At 41.6% G+C, this 15,209-nt stretch overlaps 1 protein-coding gene across 1 annotated transcript; it reads left to right on the forward strand.

Annotated features, from left to right (window-relative positions):
• Positions 1–54: 54 nt before the first annotated feature.
• Positions 55–9,630, forward strand: LOC308087426 (guanine nucleotide-binding protein G(q) subunit alpha-like). The gene is made up of 9 exons (XM_080431266.1): positions 55–171; positions 3,190–3,377; positions 4,091–4,275; positions 6,004–6,158; positions 6,260–6,345; positions 6,931–7,060; positions 8,639–8,792; positions 9,120–9,443; positions 9,495–9,630. The coding sequence occupies exons 2-6, from the start codon at positions 3,242–3,244 to the stop codon at positions 6,936–6,938; spliced, it is 570 nt and encodes a 189-aa protein (XP_080287392.1). The 5' UTR covers positions 55–171; positions 3,190–3,241; the 3' UTR covers positions 6,939–7,060; positions 8,639–8,792; positions 9,120–9,443; positions 9,495–9,630.
• The last annotated feature ends 5,579 nt before the right edge of the window (positions 9,631–15,209 follow it).

Genomic DNA, 15,209 nt, shown 5'->3' on the forward strand with positions numbered 1-15,209 from the left:
CAGGGAGTGGAATAGGGTCTGAGTAATAGAAGGGACAAGGCAATCGTGAGCGCTGGGAAGATGAGCAGAGGAACCGAACCTTTCATTTCCATTGAATATATGTGTTTTTGTACTGCTGTCTAAGCCAATATTTCACATCACCACAACACTTGAACTCAGCTATCATCAGGGGTAAGGACTTGTTACTTCATAGTGTACTGTTTTGCACAGTGTGATTACAAGTTGTTCAATCGTACTTATTTATTATTTTACCTGAATTAAACAATATTAGGCTACATGAGCGCCTTGTTCCTCACTGTATAACTGTTGTGGCAATAATAAGGGTAAAGTTCACCCTCGGGTGTAATATTGTGATTGCATAGTTCTTAACAAAATAAAATACATAATGAAAATGTATTCATATTGTGGGGCAATTTGCTCTCAAAATAACCTTGCGAGTGTTATCTTCGTTTCCATGGAAATACATGGGATCTGACTGACACATAGTACCTGTTTATTCAGACAGTTCAGAATCCAGACCCATTGAGATGGCTCTGAGCCAGCCAACGTGAGATAATGAGCTAAAACAGATATAAGGGCATCATAGCTTTGGAAGACTGAAAGACTGTTTAATGCCGTCTGTGCTGGAAGTTCACTGTACTATATGTCTTTGTTTCCATTGAGTGTAATACACGCTTTCAACTGCTGCAACAGCGCCACAACACAAATTATGATTATGATCAGGGATGCATTGGTCTTGGGACGCGGTAACACGGCGTGCAACAACCTTTTTGAGCAGGAGCACACGCAGGGCCTTTCTGTGTGGAGTTTGCATGTTCTCCCTGTGTACCCTAGGGTAGGTACCCTCACAAAAAACATGCAGTAATCCTGGTCTCTTTACTGCCTCCCCCTGGTCAGCTGGGGCGCCTGATGGAGGGGAAAGGAACTGGTTGGAATAACGTGTTCCTTCCACGCGCTACGTCCTACCGGGGAAACTCCCCCTGTCAGGTAATAAGAAGCGGTCTGCTAACTCCTCATGCGTTGAAGGAAGCATGAGCTGAGTTCGGGGCTCTCCCCAGGCTGGCAGAGGGAGAGTAGAGCCCAGGATTACATGCTTAGGCAATTGGCACTGGGTGAAAAATAGGGGTTACGAAATCGTGGGATAAAAATTTAGGGGAAAAAAAGGCAAAGTAGTTTGTCTGTCTGGTTGTCTGTCTCTCTAAAATCGCAATGGTGTCCTTTAAGGTGAAAATGTTTCATACCCTATGTATGTGCCTTGTCACACGACAATCTTGTATCAAGTGTCTGTACTCTAGACACTTACTGTATATGATTTGTTAAGATGTTGTATGCAGTGTATATTTATATATTTTATAAGATATAACAAAATACTTTCACATTTCTAATTGTACATTTGTACAGCTATAGCTGTATGCAGCTTTTCACACAGCTGATACAGTTCAAGGTTCTTTTCACAATTTTCCTATATATATATCAAATCAAGTTCAGTATATACAAAGTAGCCTAAACCCAAATGTAGTGGCTATAATCAATAAACTATGGTGAGGACTGCCCACAGAAATTGCTGGGCTTCTGTAAAGGTCCAGACAGTGAATGGGCCCTCCTCATGTTCAACTCTTTAACACAGAAAAAAAAATAACGCACATCCTCCGTTCTTTGGTGCTGAGCTGAGCTGTAAGAACAGTGATAATGAGAAAAAGATAGGGCTCGCAACTCACTTTTGTGCTCCAGGTTTTATTTAAACAAAACAGCTGATGATACAACGTTTCGACCCTTTCGGTCTTTTTCAAGTATAAACAAGAAAGCAGGAAATTACCTCTTTTTATACAGAAATGAATGATTTTGGTTACCAGCCTCACCTGGTGATCAGGGGCGGTACCAAGACTTAATAAACATTATATCAAAAGACAACACTTCATCTTTTAAATTTTTTACAAAATATTTTTAGAACATTTTCTTGATTCTTTAACTCTTTCAGTGCCAAGAGTATTTTCATAAAGTACTCCCAAACTGCCAGGAATTTGTGTTTTTTTAAATTTTGTAATTTTGTAATTTTTCATTCAAATAAATGATCTGATTGGGGTTTTAAACCCATAATACAGTTCTACCAGTAGAGAGCAACAAATCGACACATTGATGATCTCGCTGGCTCACTCGCCCCCTCCCAAACAGGCTCACGTCATATCCGGTCAGAACCGGATGTTGACATTTTTGACAATCGTTGATCGCGCTAAATTACGATGTGATACACGACTACGATGACTGATCGTCACCCAGACCAAAGAGAGTAGACGTGGACCTCTCCGTTTGTTTTTTATAACGTGTGAAAAACCGTGACTTTCCCTATTCTGGCCGAAAATCACCGGAGAAAAACAACGTGACCCGGAAATGTTTTTTTTTTTTTTACATCCGGCTCCGGGTGACTCTGAAGGAGTCAGGAAGCGAAAGTGATCATGAAAAATACACAGAATAGCGCGACCACAGTCAAAAGTAAAAACTCGGGATTTCTCGTGCTGGCACTGAGGGTACTCGGGAAAAACTCGGGATATGTCGGGGCGTGGCATTGAGAGAGTTAAGACAGTTTTTTAGAAAAAGAAGAAAGAAGAATTATTTTTTTTTGATCAACAGACAGGCAATAAGGTCTATGCTTAATACCTGCTGACAAACATTTTTCAAAAAATGCATTTCAGAACATGCATTTCTCAAAAAATACTCTTCAAAAACTATACATCTTTTGACCCGGTCCAGATCCTTGCCATTGTATACCACAAGTTACAAGCAAAAAACACACCACAAGGAAAAGACAAGTTGAAAAGTTTTACAACCTACACACAACTCCCTTCATTGGCTTGTTTACAAATAACGCCTAATATCAAAGTTCTCATTGAGTCCTGTTGGTGCCATAGCTTTAAGATAATGGATCCACCATACTTCCCTCCTCAATAGGAGATTGTCTATATCTCCCCCTCGTCTCGGAAGATGCACTTTCTCTATTCCTAGGTATCTTAACTCTTTAACACACCCTGAGATATGCACCTGGTCTGGCCACACTTTTTTAATATATTTTTTTAACCATTCTATAGTGGCCCACCCCTTGATTTAATAACATATTGTTGTATTTATTCAATATGGGTACATTATTTCGTGTGTTCATTTCAATATTTCTGTCTTGTCCTGTGTAATTTGCAGGAAGGATGACTGTCAACTAGCCTTTATCCAAAAGTGAAGCACATCCAGGCTCATGAGTGTTGGTTCCATGGCTGCCTGCTGTCTCAGCAAGAAGGCTCAAGAGGCTCTTTTGATCAATGAGAAGATAGAGAGACAGCTCCTTCGGGATACAAGGAGAATACGAGGAGAACACAAGTTCCTTTTGCTTGGTATAAGGCATATCAAATGAACCATATGGTACAATATAGTGTCCAATGAGGAATGTACTGTAGGCTATGCCGTTTGTTTACGAGTTAGGCTACCACTTAACATGAATCCATGTATTATTGTTCAGCACAGTACTAGTTTCTGTTAGTGATATTGCCCCTGCCATAACAAGCTGTGTGATTACCTTTAGATGTAGATGAAACAGAAGGTTTAATGAGTTAAATGTGTTTGGTGCTTTGTGTCCCATTATTAGGTTTATAATAAGATCATCCACTCAAGCACATTGTTATTCTCCACCACACATGCACACTCACCATGGTTGCAGTAAAAACTCCCCAGTTCAAACATATACGACCAGAACCAAAATACTTTTCTCAGATAGTGCCCAATTATTTTCAACTTACTATAGGATATTGATACTAAATGTATATGAATGTACTCAGTAATTATACACAAAGTAATGCAATGCAGAGGAATGTGACAACCTGACTATTTGCCATTTATTGGGGGGAATGTTATACTAACTCGTACCTATTCAGGCTATTGACAGATACAGTACAAAGGTGCATACAGTCATTAGTAAGAGGCAGACTATTTTCAAAATGAATAATGAGCATTGGAAAGACAAATTGAAATCCAAATGGACCTAGACACTGATATTATACCACTTTGCAATGCACAGTATTCTGTACAATATGTGTTTCCCACTTCTTAGGGACTGGTGAAAGTGGAAAGAGCACATTTCTCAAACAAATGAGAATCATTTATGGTTCTGGATACCCTGAGGAGGACAGGAAATGCTTCACCCGGCTGATCTATCGGCACATCTTCACAGCAATGCAGTCTATAATTCATGCTATGACCACACTACAGATCCCTTACACGTATGAACACAACAAGGTACAGTAATGGTATCTGCTTCCACTTTATTTCACTATTCCCATTTGTTGCACAACAAACAGGTTATGCAGGCATGCAACTTCTACCAGAGATGATCAATTGACACTCATTATTTTGTTACAATTTTTTATTTACAATTCAGACATTTAGCTATTGCTGGGTAGCCTGGTATCCAGCCTGCTTCGCTACGTTCGGCGGACTTTTTTTTCTCTCTTCGAGAAGCGAAGAGAGAAAAAAAAGTCCGCCGAACGTAGCGAAGCAGGCTGGATACCAGGCTAATTGCTGGGTCCTGGAACTTGAATATACTGGTCAATGCTTTGCTTTGCACAGCATTGTCAGCACAATAACCCCAACAATGGCAGGCAAGCTCATAAGGCAACATGGCAACATGTTTTCTGCTTGTATTATGTGTAAGTTGTGGCAGGTCGGATGTGTCTATGAAGGTGTTACGACCCCCTGTCTAGGGTAGGGGAGGTGACATAATAATGGAGGACAAAGTCGCTGTTAAAAATGAATTGATTTTATTTTCCTTTTTTTGTGCAGAGATTTCAATTTTTTTTTTTCATAAGTGCCAAAAACTTCAGGGTGTCGGTTTACATTTGCAAAATGTCTACCTAATAAAGAAAATTACCCCCTAACCTAAACCTAACCTTACTTTCCTAACTAAAGAATCAACAGAAACAAACAAGGAAGTGGTTAAACCAAATAAAAAGACCAAACACCCCTTACAAGGCGAGTGAGCAGATTAATACAATAATGATTGAAAAGGTGCAAATATATACTAAATAACTCAAAATTAACTCAAAATACAGGTCAGAAAGCAACAGGTTTAACTATAAGGTAACTGAAGATCAAACAACGTAACTAAATGAGTCAAAGGTAACTGAAGGACAAACAAAGTAACTGAAGGACAAATGAACAAACAAACAGGCTACATGGGTTCGGGGAAACAGAGGGATTGAATCTCTGCTTGCTCTTTCAAATGAGAGCAACCAGTCCCCCTGAAGCGTTTGTAGGTGAGCTCCAGAGAACAGCCAACCCTGGCTGGGGCGGAGACAAAGGGGCGACGAATAGAAGCAGGGGACAGGGCCAGGGGCTGGACCTGTCAATCTGTGTCAACCTGAATGCAATCAGCCACTTCACTCACACCAGCAATCAGCGCCACACCCAGTCGCACAGCATTCACACCAGTCTCCACCTTATAAGGATACAGAAAAGCAACAATATAACACAGGCCACAAATAATACCACAATATTCCAAAACATTATAATTATACCAAAATAAACCAAATACAAATATATCATAATAAATACAAATACGGCTGGCCGTAACAGAAGGGCACACAGATATGCCCATATACGGACTGGACATGCCTGACACACAAATGAACTGGACCTGCCTCGACATCAGCGCAAATGTGGACATTGTTAATTAACGGTTTCTGTTGTGTGTGATGTCAGACCAGAGCTTGATCAACAAGAGAGAGACAGACAGACAGACAGACAGACAGACAGACTGGCAGAGGGAGGGAGAGTGAGAGCTTGATCAGCAAGAGAGAAGTGGATAGAGGGACATGGATTGAGAGCTTGATTAGTGAGAGATAGAGCGGCAGGGAGAGTGAGAGGGGGAGTGAGCCTTGTGGGTCGACGGTGGACGTGTTTGTTTGTGTTGGATAGATGTACATGGATGGATTGTTATTGTGATGTATCTTCTCTGCTTCTGCTCAGGCCTATGCCAGTACAGTCAGTGAGGTAGATGTGGAGAAGGTAACAACGTTTATGAATCCATATGTTGAAGCCATCAAGAGCCTATGGACTGACCCTGGGATCCAGCAATGCTACAGTCGGAAGAGAGAATACCAGATCTCAGACTCAGCCAGATAGTGAGTGGACACAGAGACCAAATCAACTGTCTCAGACTTTGCCAAATACTTTGATTCTGAAGGTTCTTCCTTCTGTCTGTCCCCTGTTCATGTGTGCACAGCTATCTCAATGCCCTTGACCGCATCACTGATTCTGCGTATGTGCCCACACAACAGGATGTCCTGAGGGTGAGGGTTCCCACCACAGGTATTATGGAGTACCATTTTGACCCGGAAAAGTGCATCTACAGGTGGGCCCATACAAATAGTCTAACTTGTCTGTTTTGTCCTAGTAATTAGAATATGGTGTGTATGAAGGGTTTAAGGATTTAAGCTAGCAACAACAATGTTACAAAAGCAAAATACAGGCTACTGAGGCAACTGAAGCAACTGCCAAGAAATACCATTCATCAGCAATGCGTTGTTTTCAATTCCTGCTGTACTTTATATAATATCACTCCTCTTGTTATGTTGTGTGCCTTTTGTCTGATAAAATCATAGTGTGTTCCAGAGGAACTGTCCTCACAAATTTCAGACTATATATGAAAGTTATGAAGTAAGTAATTAAACAAGTAATGAAACAGTTGACAGGAAAACAGAAAGGAAACATTGAAAGTTGAAAATTAATTGTAATATTCACGTTTTAGGGTTCTTTTGATGTGCCTAAGCAGTGTATAGTGTCTTTTTAAAATTGGACACTGTCAGATAAACATTTACATAAATACATGCAATTGTATTCACAAGGTATTGTAGATGCTATTTGTTCCTATATGTCCTTAAAATGTATTTCCAGGATGGTAGATGTTGGTGGTCAGCGCTCAGAGAGGAGAAAGTGGATGCACTGTTTTGAGGAGGTTAGAGTTGTCTTGTTCCTGGTAGCCCTCAGCGAGTATGACCAGGTTCTTGCTGAGTCTGTCAATGAGGTAACACTCAGGCTGTAGTCAGCATCATGAAAAGCACTTATACTACACATAAATTAAAGTTACACTCTAACAATATGCGGCCTTGTTTAAAAAACAAAGCACCTTAACCCCTTCTTCCTCAGCGCTTCTCCCTTGGCTCCAAATCCCTTTTCTGTTGCACTTAACAGACTATGGCAGCCAAAGTAAGCTGCAGTAATAGCTTCTACTGGTGTTGTTACTATGTGAAGACACAGGTAGTTTAATTGTATAGCAATTCAATTGGTTATTTGCATGTATACAGTATTTAATGCTGTAGTAGGAGCAAGGTAATGGGAAGGGTTGAGCAGATTTTAAAACGCAGGGGAAGTTCCATTGTGGCATAAATGTGGAGAGGGGAGCACACAGTCTTAAGCTGGCAACACTCATGAGGACGCAGTCTGGCTGAATCTCAGCTCAGCGCCGACACAGGTCCCTGCACATACATTGTTTTTCGGATTGATATCTTTAAGATTATCAGTCATATGAGTGAATTACATTGTGAATTAATGCAAGTGGGTGTAGTGTAGATCAGTTAATAATAATAATAATAATAGTAATAATAATAATAATAATAATAATACTACTACTACTAATAATAATAATAATAATAATAATAATAAGTGTAATAATAGATGTAATAATAATAATAATAATAATAATGATAATAATAATGACTGACACCCAACATCTTAAATATGTACACATAAAACTACAGTCTCAAAGCATTGCATTGCAGTGTGTTATTTGGAATATGGTGCTGACATATAGGTGTAAGATAGACTGAATCAGTATGTCAAATATGCAGAGGCTGTGACAATATGAACATATCACTAAACTCAACAGATGCAAACCCCACAACAACTGGGCATTCTCAAACAAGTTGATAAACTACGTTCTGATTGTAATCTAACAGGAAACAATGTCAAAGGTCAAACAGATCAAAGTTCAAGTTCTTCCCATTACATTTGTGCTGTAATGGCTCAGCCTGTGTAGCTTTAAGTTCAGTCCAGAATCATCTTTTGATCTGATTATTATCCATCCTCTGAGCACAGATTGACTAGATGGAAGTCATTCAATGTGGTTAATAAGCTAGTCATTTTGAAGGGCACAATCATTTTGTCCTTTGAATAAACCCAAATGACCTAGATTTCTATGAAGCTGAACCATTCTTTCCGTATCCTCCAGTCTTTCACTTTATCTTCACTGTTAGCCTTTTTCTATCTGTGAGCTTTTTGCACATTTATGCACTTGAAGCTCAAACTCTTATGGTACTGTTGTATACGTGTGTGTGTGTGTGTGTGCGTGTGTGCGTGTGTGTGTGTGTGTGTGTGTGTGTGTGTGTGTGTGTGTGTGTGTGTGTGTGTGTGTGTGTGTGTGTGTGTGTGTGTGTGTGTGTGAGTGGGTGGGTGTGGGTGTATGCGCGTGTGTGTGTATGCGCATGTGTGTGTGTTTATAGCTGCAGGGGAATCCCTTTAGTCACTATAGTAAATAATATATATGAATAAATATTATCTATGCACTAAAATAACTTCAACAATAACTGCATTTTTTTTTACACAGAATCGAATGGAGAAAAGCAAAGCCTTGTTCCAGACAATAATATCCTGTGAATGGTTTCAAAATTCAAAAATCGTCTTGATTATGAACAAGACAGATTTACTGGAGGAAAAAATCATGTTTTCACATTTGGTTGACTACTTCCCTGAATATGATGGTGAGATAACCTTTCTAGTAGAGCCACAAAATGTCATTTTCTTGGGTCTTTCTTATTGTCATAATTTGATTTGCATGTTATAAATGTACAATATTTATTCAAATTTGAACAGTTTCACTTAATTTAGCGTTTTTGAAGAAAATTTTAACAATATTTTGAGCACTATTTAAACACATTTTAATTTGAATGTAATGGTATTTGTATTGTTTGCTAAAACGGTTTGTAGGTCTCTGTAACCCAGCATATACTGCAACTGTACAACAGTTTATTATTTAATACATTTTTTATTGGCGCCACTGAATTCACAGTACTGTCTCTTTTTACCAGGTCCCCAACGGGATGCCCAGGCAGCAAGAGAATTCATATCGAAGATGTTTTTAGATCTGAATACAAATAACAAAAAATATATTTACCCTCACTTCACCTGTGCCACTGACACACAGAACATTAGATGTGCCTTTAATAATGTCAGAGGCCTCATCCATCACTCCAATTGTAATTGGGGGGACCTTCTATGAATAAATGATAATGAGAAATGACAAAAAGGTGACTGCATGGTGCAAAAGGTGACCACCATAAAGGTTTTAAAAAAAAGAGAAATGCACATATGTCAATTTGAAAATATAAAACAGAATAAATAAATAACAGAAAGTGATTTGGCCAGGTTATTTGACCTGGCCATGGAGATATGCTGAAGGACAGGGCAATTAACTGAATATATATCGAAACCAAAATTTAGACCTGTTGGTTAATCGATTAATCGAGAAGCAGAGTTTATTTGATTACATTTTTTATTCTTATTTCTTATTATCACCAACAAATCATTAGACAATTATGAGAAATCGCTGAATGACTGAACAACAAAAATATCACTTGCACCACCTTTAATTCAGGAAGAATCTTTGTTCCTGCAAATTGAATCATGAAAACCCAACGGCTGAAAAGAAATATCATATAATGACAGTGTCTATTTAATTATCTTTCTCAGAAGTGAAATTGTATAGGCTTGCAGATTAAATGTAAATATGTTTTAATAAAGTAGCAATAGTAGCAATCTGGGTGTGTGTACTGTTTACTGAATGAGTGAATGAATTGCACAAATTTGTATTTGTTATGTTGTTGCCAAGTAAGTATTTGCCAAATCTTAACTTATCAAGATCAACAACGAGCATTGTTGCGTACACATTTATTACAGTCTAAATCCTCTAATCAACATTTTGTTGTATACACTGCTGCAGCATGCCAAGAAAGTCAGAATGCCCTGGTTCAAGTAGGCTTCCTTTCTCCAAGAGAGCAGCCATGCAGGCTGCAGGACTCTCACAGAATGTGACATTCACCTGGACTGAATCTTTTATGAGGAAGAATGACTGCTGAAAGCTGCCAATCCAATTGAACAGATGTTGTGCAGAATTCTGCCTTACCGCCTGCCTGCCAGAATTAAAAAGGCACTGTTCCAAGGCCGCTTGCAAGCCCCATGACGGACAGCGTTGGCGCCACGACGGGCCGTCGGGTGGTGCAGTGGTAAAGTGCCCCACCCAGGGTTGCCAGATCTGCTTATAATAATTTCCCAGCAAGATTTTATTTGAAAATAGCCGATCTACAAGCTCACAACGCGTCGCATCGCGACGCTTTGTGAGCTTGTAGATCGGCTGTTTTCAAATAGCTGATGTATATGTTAAAGTGCTCATGTGGCCCATAGTCGCTTCTTTTGGGCTGGTTTTCCTAGACCTGGTTGCTTGTTTCTCTCACAGAATCTGGCAACACTGGCCCCACCACCACCCCAGAGGTTGTAGGTTTGAATGTGCATCCGGCTTTGTCGAGCATCTATTACAAACACAATTGGCCCATGTTCGAGGGAGGGAAGCCGGGCGGGGAGGGTGATATTTGTCACTGCAGGATACTCCTACGGGCTGAGGTGGCACCTGTCTGCAAGGAGTGTTGGTCAGGAGGAGTAGGAAGAAGGCTCTACGTCCTCAGAACGGACAGAAGTAGAACGGGCAGAGACAATTCTACATGCTACCAGCCGGGCTACAAGTGCACACACCAGAGTAAGACAAGCCGGGTGGAAGTTGACATGATCACTCATCACTACCCAGCCCTGGCACCCCTGATCCCTCAGCCATCGCCTTTTAAACTAGATTGAGGTAACTGCTGTCCAATCTTTCTCCCCCTCCCACGCATCACAGACTTGGCCGGCTAGGCCAAGCTTAGAGGCTATATTTGAACTGAGTTCTGGAATGGCATTCAGTGTCAAGCCCTAATCGACACAGCTTCACTCTCCCTGGTTCAATTGGGACCCTAGCCAAAGCTCACAACCCCCGAGATGCACCATCAGTTCTGGTTGGCTGGTATCCAAGACATATTCGTCTGCTGTGAGCCCATTGTAGACCCAGGGCACATTTCTATCTGAGCTCAGAAACTAGAGCCCTTCAGCGTCACCACGGCAGGAGAGCTAACCATGTCAGGATTCAGCCTCGGACACAGCTTGTGCTCTCATCATCGTCAACAGCCCAGAGCACCATGCCGGCCTGTGAGGGAACCATATCGCCAGACCAGTCAGTCGTCCAAAGTGCTACGCCCGTCCATACAGCTAGTCATGATTTCACCTGTGACCATCCAGCTGTCAGTACCAACTCCACCAGCCCAGAGCCCGTCATAGGAGAGGAGACCGCAAAGACATAAACTCTTGGCATAGTAGTGAGGAGGCCCTCGACCAGAACAGAAGCAGTAGCTGCAGGGGGACCCAATGCAGAACCAGGCATGAAAAAGTGTGAAGTAAACAAGTTATCGTCCCCCATTTAGCTTCTTGAGAGGCTGATTCTTGAGAGCTCATTAGAGAGCAAGGGGCCAGCTTCTGAGTTGTACATTGAGGCTGTATAGGAAGTGACAGTTCATATGAATGGCCTGTAGTTTCGCTGTTTCACCCCTGCGAGAGAGAGAGAGAGAGAGAGAGAGAGAGAGAGAGAGAGAGAGAGAGAGAGAGTATGCCTTACATGTCTATTCTGTTGGAAATGTTCGGCTCAGATCTCTGTGTGTGTGTGTGTGTGTGTGTGTGTGTGTGTGTGTGTGTGTGTGTGTGTGTGTGTGTGTGTGTGTGTGTGTGTGTGTGTGTGTGTGTGTGTGTGTGTGTGTGTGTGTGTGTGTGTGTGTGTGTGTGTGTGTGTGTGTGTCATTTTGTTATGAAGGTGAATCTGACGGGGTGTGAATGGTGACAGCCTAGCTGTCATCGGGGAGAGTGCTCAGCACCACACATGGACAGCTTTGCTGACGCAGATTAGTAATGTTCCTTCCCAAAGTTGGCACTTTTCGCTTATACTCAAACGATCAATGTTTTGAGACGTGGATGTCACAACAAAAAAGAAGGGTTCAGTGAGTTGGAGAGCAGATATATCCTATATGTCTTTGAAATACCAGCTCTCAGAAATCAGCTTCTCCAAATCTCTACATTGGGTCAGCAGCACGTACAGTAGGTGCTAAAAACAAACAGTAGAGGGATAGATGGTTTTGGATAATTCCATTGCAATGGAAATACACTATATTGTTTATGGATGAATGATTATGGATATCATTATGAATGGCTGATGGTGGTAGATGATGGGGAAGTTGGGTGAATCATCATGTGACAGTAACTGGGATGCGGGGTTGGAAGGGCCACATCATGACATATAACAATTTGTTCTCTTTCAGAAAATTGCTCATGTCTGGCTGTGTGAGCGGCTCACAGTTTCCAAGAAGTGATGCTTGACACAAAATGTTACCATAGATACCTCTTCTGAGGCCTTCCTTTCCACACACCCCCACTCGCTTCCTTGCCATGCGTGGCATGTGTTATATTGCCATGACAGTCATTCAAGATGGAGTTTTTTTTGTTACATGCTCGTATACTACATCATGTTGTTGCTGTCGGGTGGAAACCTTGCATGTCTGAAACCTTTAGTTTTCAGGAAATGGGAAAAAAAACCTGTGTTCCAATTTTCATTGGTTAAATCTTTATAAAACCCACAGATCAACCTGGTGTCCCTATTTTCCCTATTTTGCTAAAACAACAGTCAATCTACAAGCTCACAGTGCGTCACAAGCTTGTAACTCGGCTACACTGTCTTACGACCAAATATCAAATAGGGCATTAATTTACAACAAAAAAACGTAAAAAGATGAAATGTGGAGATAGCCTACAAGATATCTGCCTTGCAGCGACGATACTGTATTTATTTGCATGCAATTTTGAGGGAATTCTCTTCTCACCTTCGTGTACAGTGTCAAAATGTGTAAACGAAAGCCTTTAACAATAGCAAAAGGGCAAACTACCCCGCTCCCCGCGTCCCCTTCCCTCCCCTCCCCACCGTTTCTCTTTTTCCTCTCTCTCCCTCTCTCCCTCTCCTACCCCGCTCTGCCCTGGAAATGTGTTGGCTCTCGCTGCTGATTGCCAGTGGGTGGTGGAGGAGTCAGCTGGGGGTGTGAGAAGTGCAGGCTGCCTGGCGGTGGGGGGGGTTGGGGCATTGGCAGGTACAACTGTCCCCCCCACCGGGGCTCCAGGCTGATGACTGGCAGAGAGGACGGAGCACCTTGGAGACCGGGTGCAGAGGTCAGGCTGTTTACCGTGTTGTTGCAGCAGCCTGTGGGGAACACATAATCTTATTAGTGTCAGAGGAGAGAGGTGGAAACAACGTCTGCAGATTGCCGCGGGCAATGCGCCCGCATTGGAAATGCTGAGGCCCAGTTAGTGTTTTGTGGTTTAGATGGTGTGCACTCTGGGCAAGGTCATCTCACAACGTTTCTTTTTTCTATGCCTCACATAATGTGAAAAGCAACAGGCCCTTTGAGATAAAGGACTGCACTGTACATGAAAATGAATTTCATAATCAGTGATAACGACTTAAGGTAGAGTTTGTGACCAGACACTCTGGGGATTTAACCACTAAAACCTACAGTAGGCTATACTTAGTTGACCGGATTCCCAAGGGCTCTATATACAGTATAGACTCTACACTGAGAATGTCTTCACTGAAAATAGCCGATCCACAAGGCTTGTAGATCTTCTATTTTCCCTGAATGTTAGCCCCAGAATAGGGATGATAGTTCATGTGGTTTTAAGAGGATGTTTCCAAACCTTGGCTGTTTGCTATCTTTTGCTATCATCTGTCTGTCCCCCTCTTTAGTCCCAAACGTCTGGCTGGATTGCCTTGGAATTTAATGTATACGTTCAGCTCCCTGAAGGAGTGATCCTACTGATTTTGGTGACCCAAGTCCTCTAATCTAGGACCATTACAGGACACATTTTCAAATTTCACACAACACAATACAAAATCTAATGGGCGGGACTGCCAAGTTACTTATTGAGCACATCACCCTCCCCAGAGGAGGTACCCTACTGACTTTGTTGAACGGATGGCGATTCTTATGTCAAAATGTCCACTTGCATGCAGGATATCTAAACGATTAAAGGGTGAAATGTCATGAAATTTGCTGAGCGCAATCATCCTACCCAGGGCAGGGGATAGATCATAAGCATTTGAGTGACCCCACGACTTTTCATCCATCGCCTTTTGAGCCCCCCTAGTGGGAAGAAGGGCCCTGAGAATGGCAGTGTTTGTCGGTACAAACCACTTTGGCCCAGATGGGTCAGGTGTAAGGAGCAGCATATACTATGGCCTGCCTATAGGGGCCACTAGCAGGGGCTCTTGTTACAGTGGCCTGCCTTCACCTCCCTGTCTCCCATTCTGCTTCTGTGGTTCTCTCCATCACCATTTGCCCCCGAATGGCCTCTCTCTTTAGTCACTTTTACACACAATGTCTCCCTGGGGACAATTTAGGCTTCATACATTTCCTCCTCATTTAGTTTGCCAGCTGTATGGTGAATGCAAACTATGGAAATGACTCCTCAAGTGTGTGTGTATGTGTGTGTATGTGTGTGCAACCCAGTTTTTGAGAACCGACCAAATAGTTGAAGAAACTAGGCTTATGTTAATATTATCCACTGCCTTTGGCATACCCTTGGTTCAGTATGAAATTCTTCTGTACACGAATGATAAGGTAAATGGTGCATTTCTATAGCACCTTTCCATTGAATTTAAAGGAGCTTTATTGGCATGAGAAAACATACATTTACATTTTAAAACAATTTAAGAAATAAATGTCCAAAGTTTGTGTGTAGAAACTTTCTAATTTAACCGTTTTTCCACATAATTGAAAATGGCGGAAGATCTGAAGGTCCGACGTCAAAGTTGTTCCTCATGAGGAGATCCATATCACCCCCTCAAGGACCCAGCTTTGAGAACCAGTGATGTGGATGTCTAAAAAGGCATCAACACAGCATTCACATTCAACTGATCAAGAGAGAAAAATGCTGTTGCAATCTTTTGATTTATTTTCAGCTTGTGCGCTGTCCGTGTGTGCCATGTGAAAAGAGAGCGAGAG

Source organism: Gymnoscopelus braueri, assembly GCF_963280865.1.
Source record: "Gymnoscopelus braueri genome assembly, chromosome: 6".
Taxonomy (NCBI): domain Eukaryota; kingdom Metazoa; phylum Chordata; class Actinopteri; order Myctophiformes; family Myctophidae; genus Gymnoscopelus; species Gymnoscopelus braueri.

Bases quoted from the DNA above. Each gene is read 5' to 3' on its own strand.
- LOC308087426 (XM_080431266.1), top strand. From the start codon at position 3,242: ATGAGTGTTGGTTCCATGGCTGCCTGCTGTCTCAGCAAGAAGGCTCAA. The intron at 3,378-4,090 runs GTATAAGGCATA...CCCACTTCTTAG, and splicing joins ACACAAGTTCCTTTTGCTTG to GGACTGGTGAAAGTGGAAAG. The intron at 4,276-6,003 runs GTACAGTAATGG...GCTTCTGCTCAG, and splicing joins ACACGTATGAACACAACAAG to GCCTATGCCAGTACAGTCAG.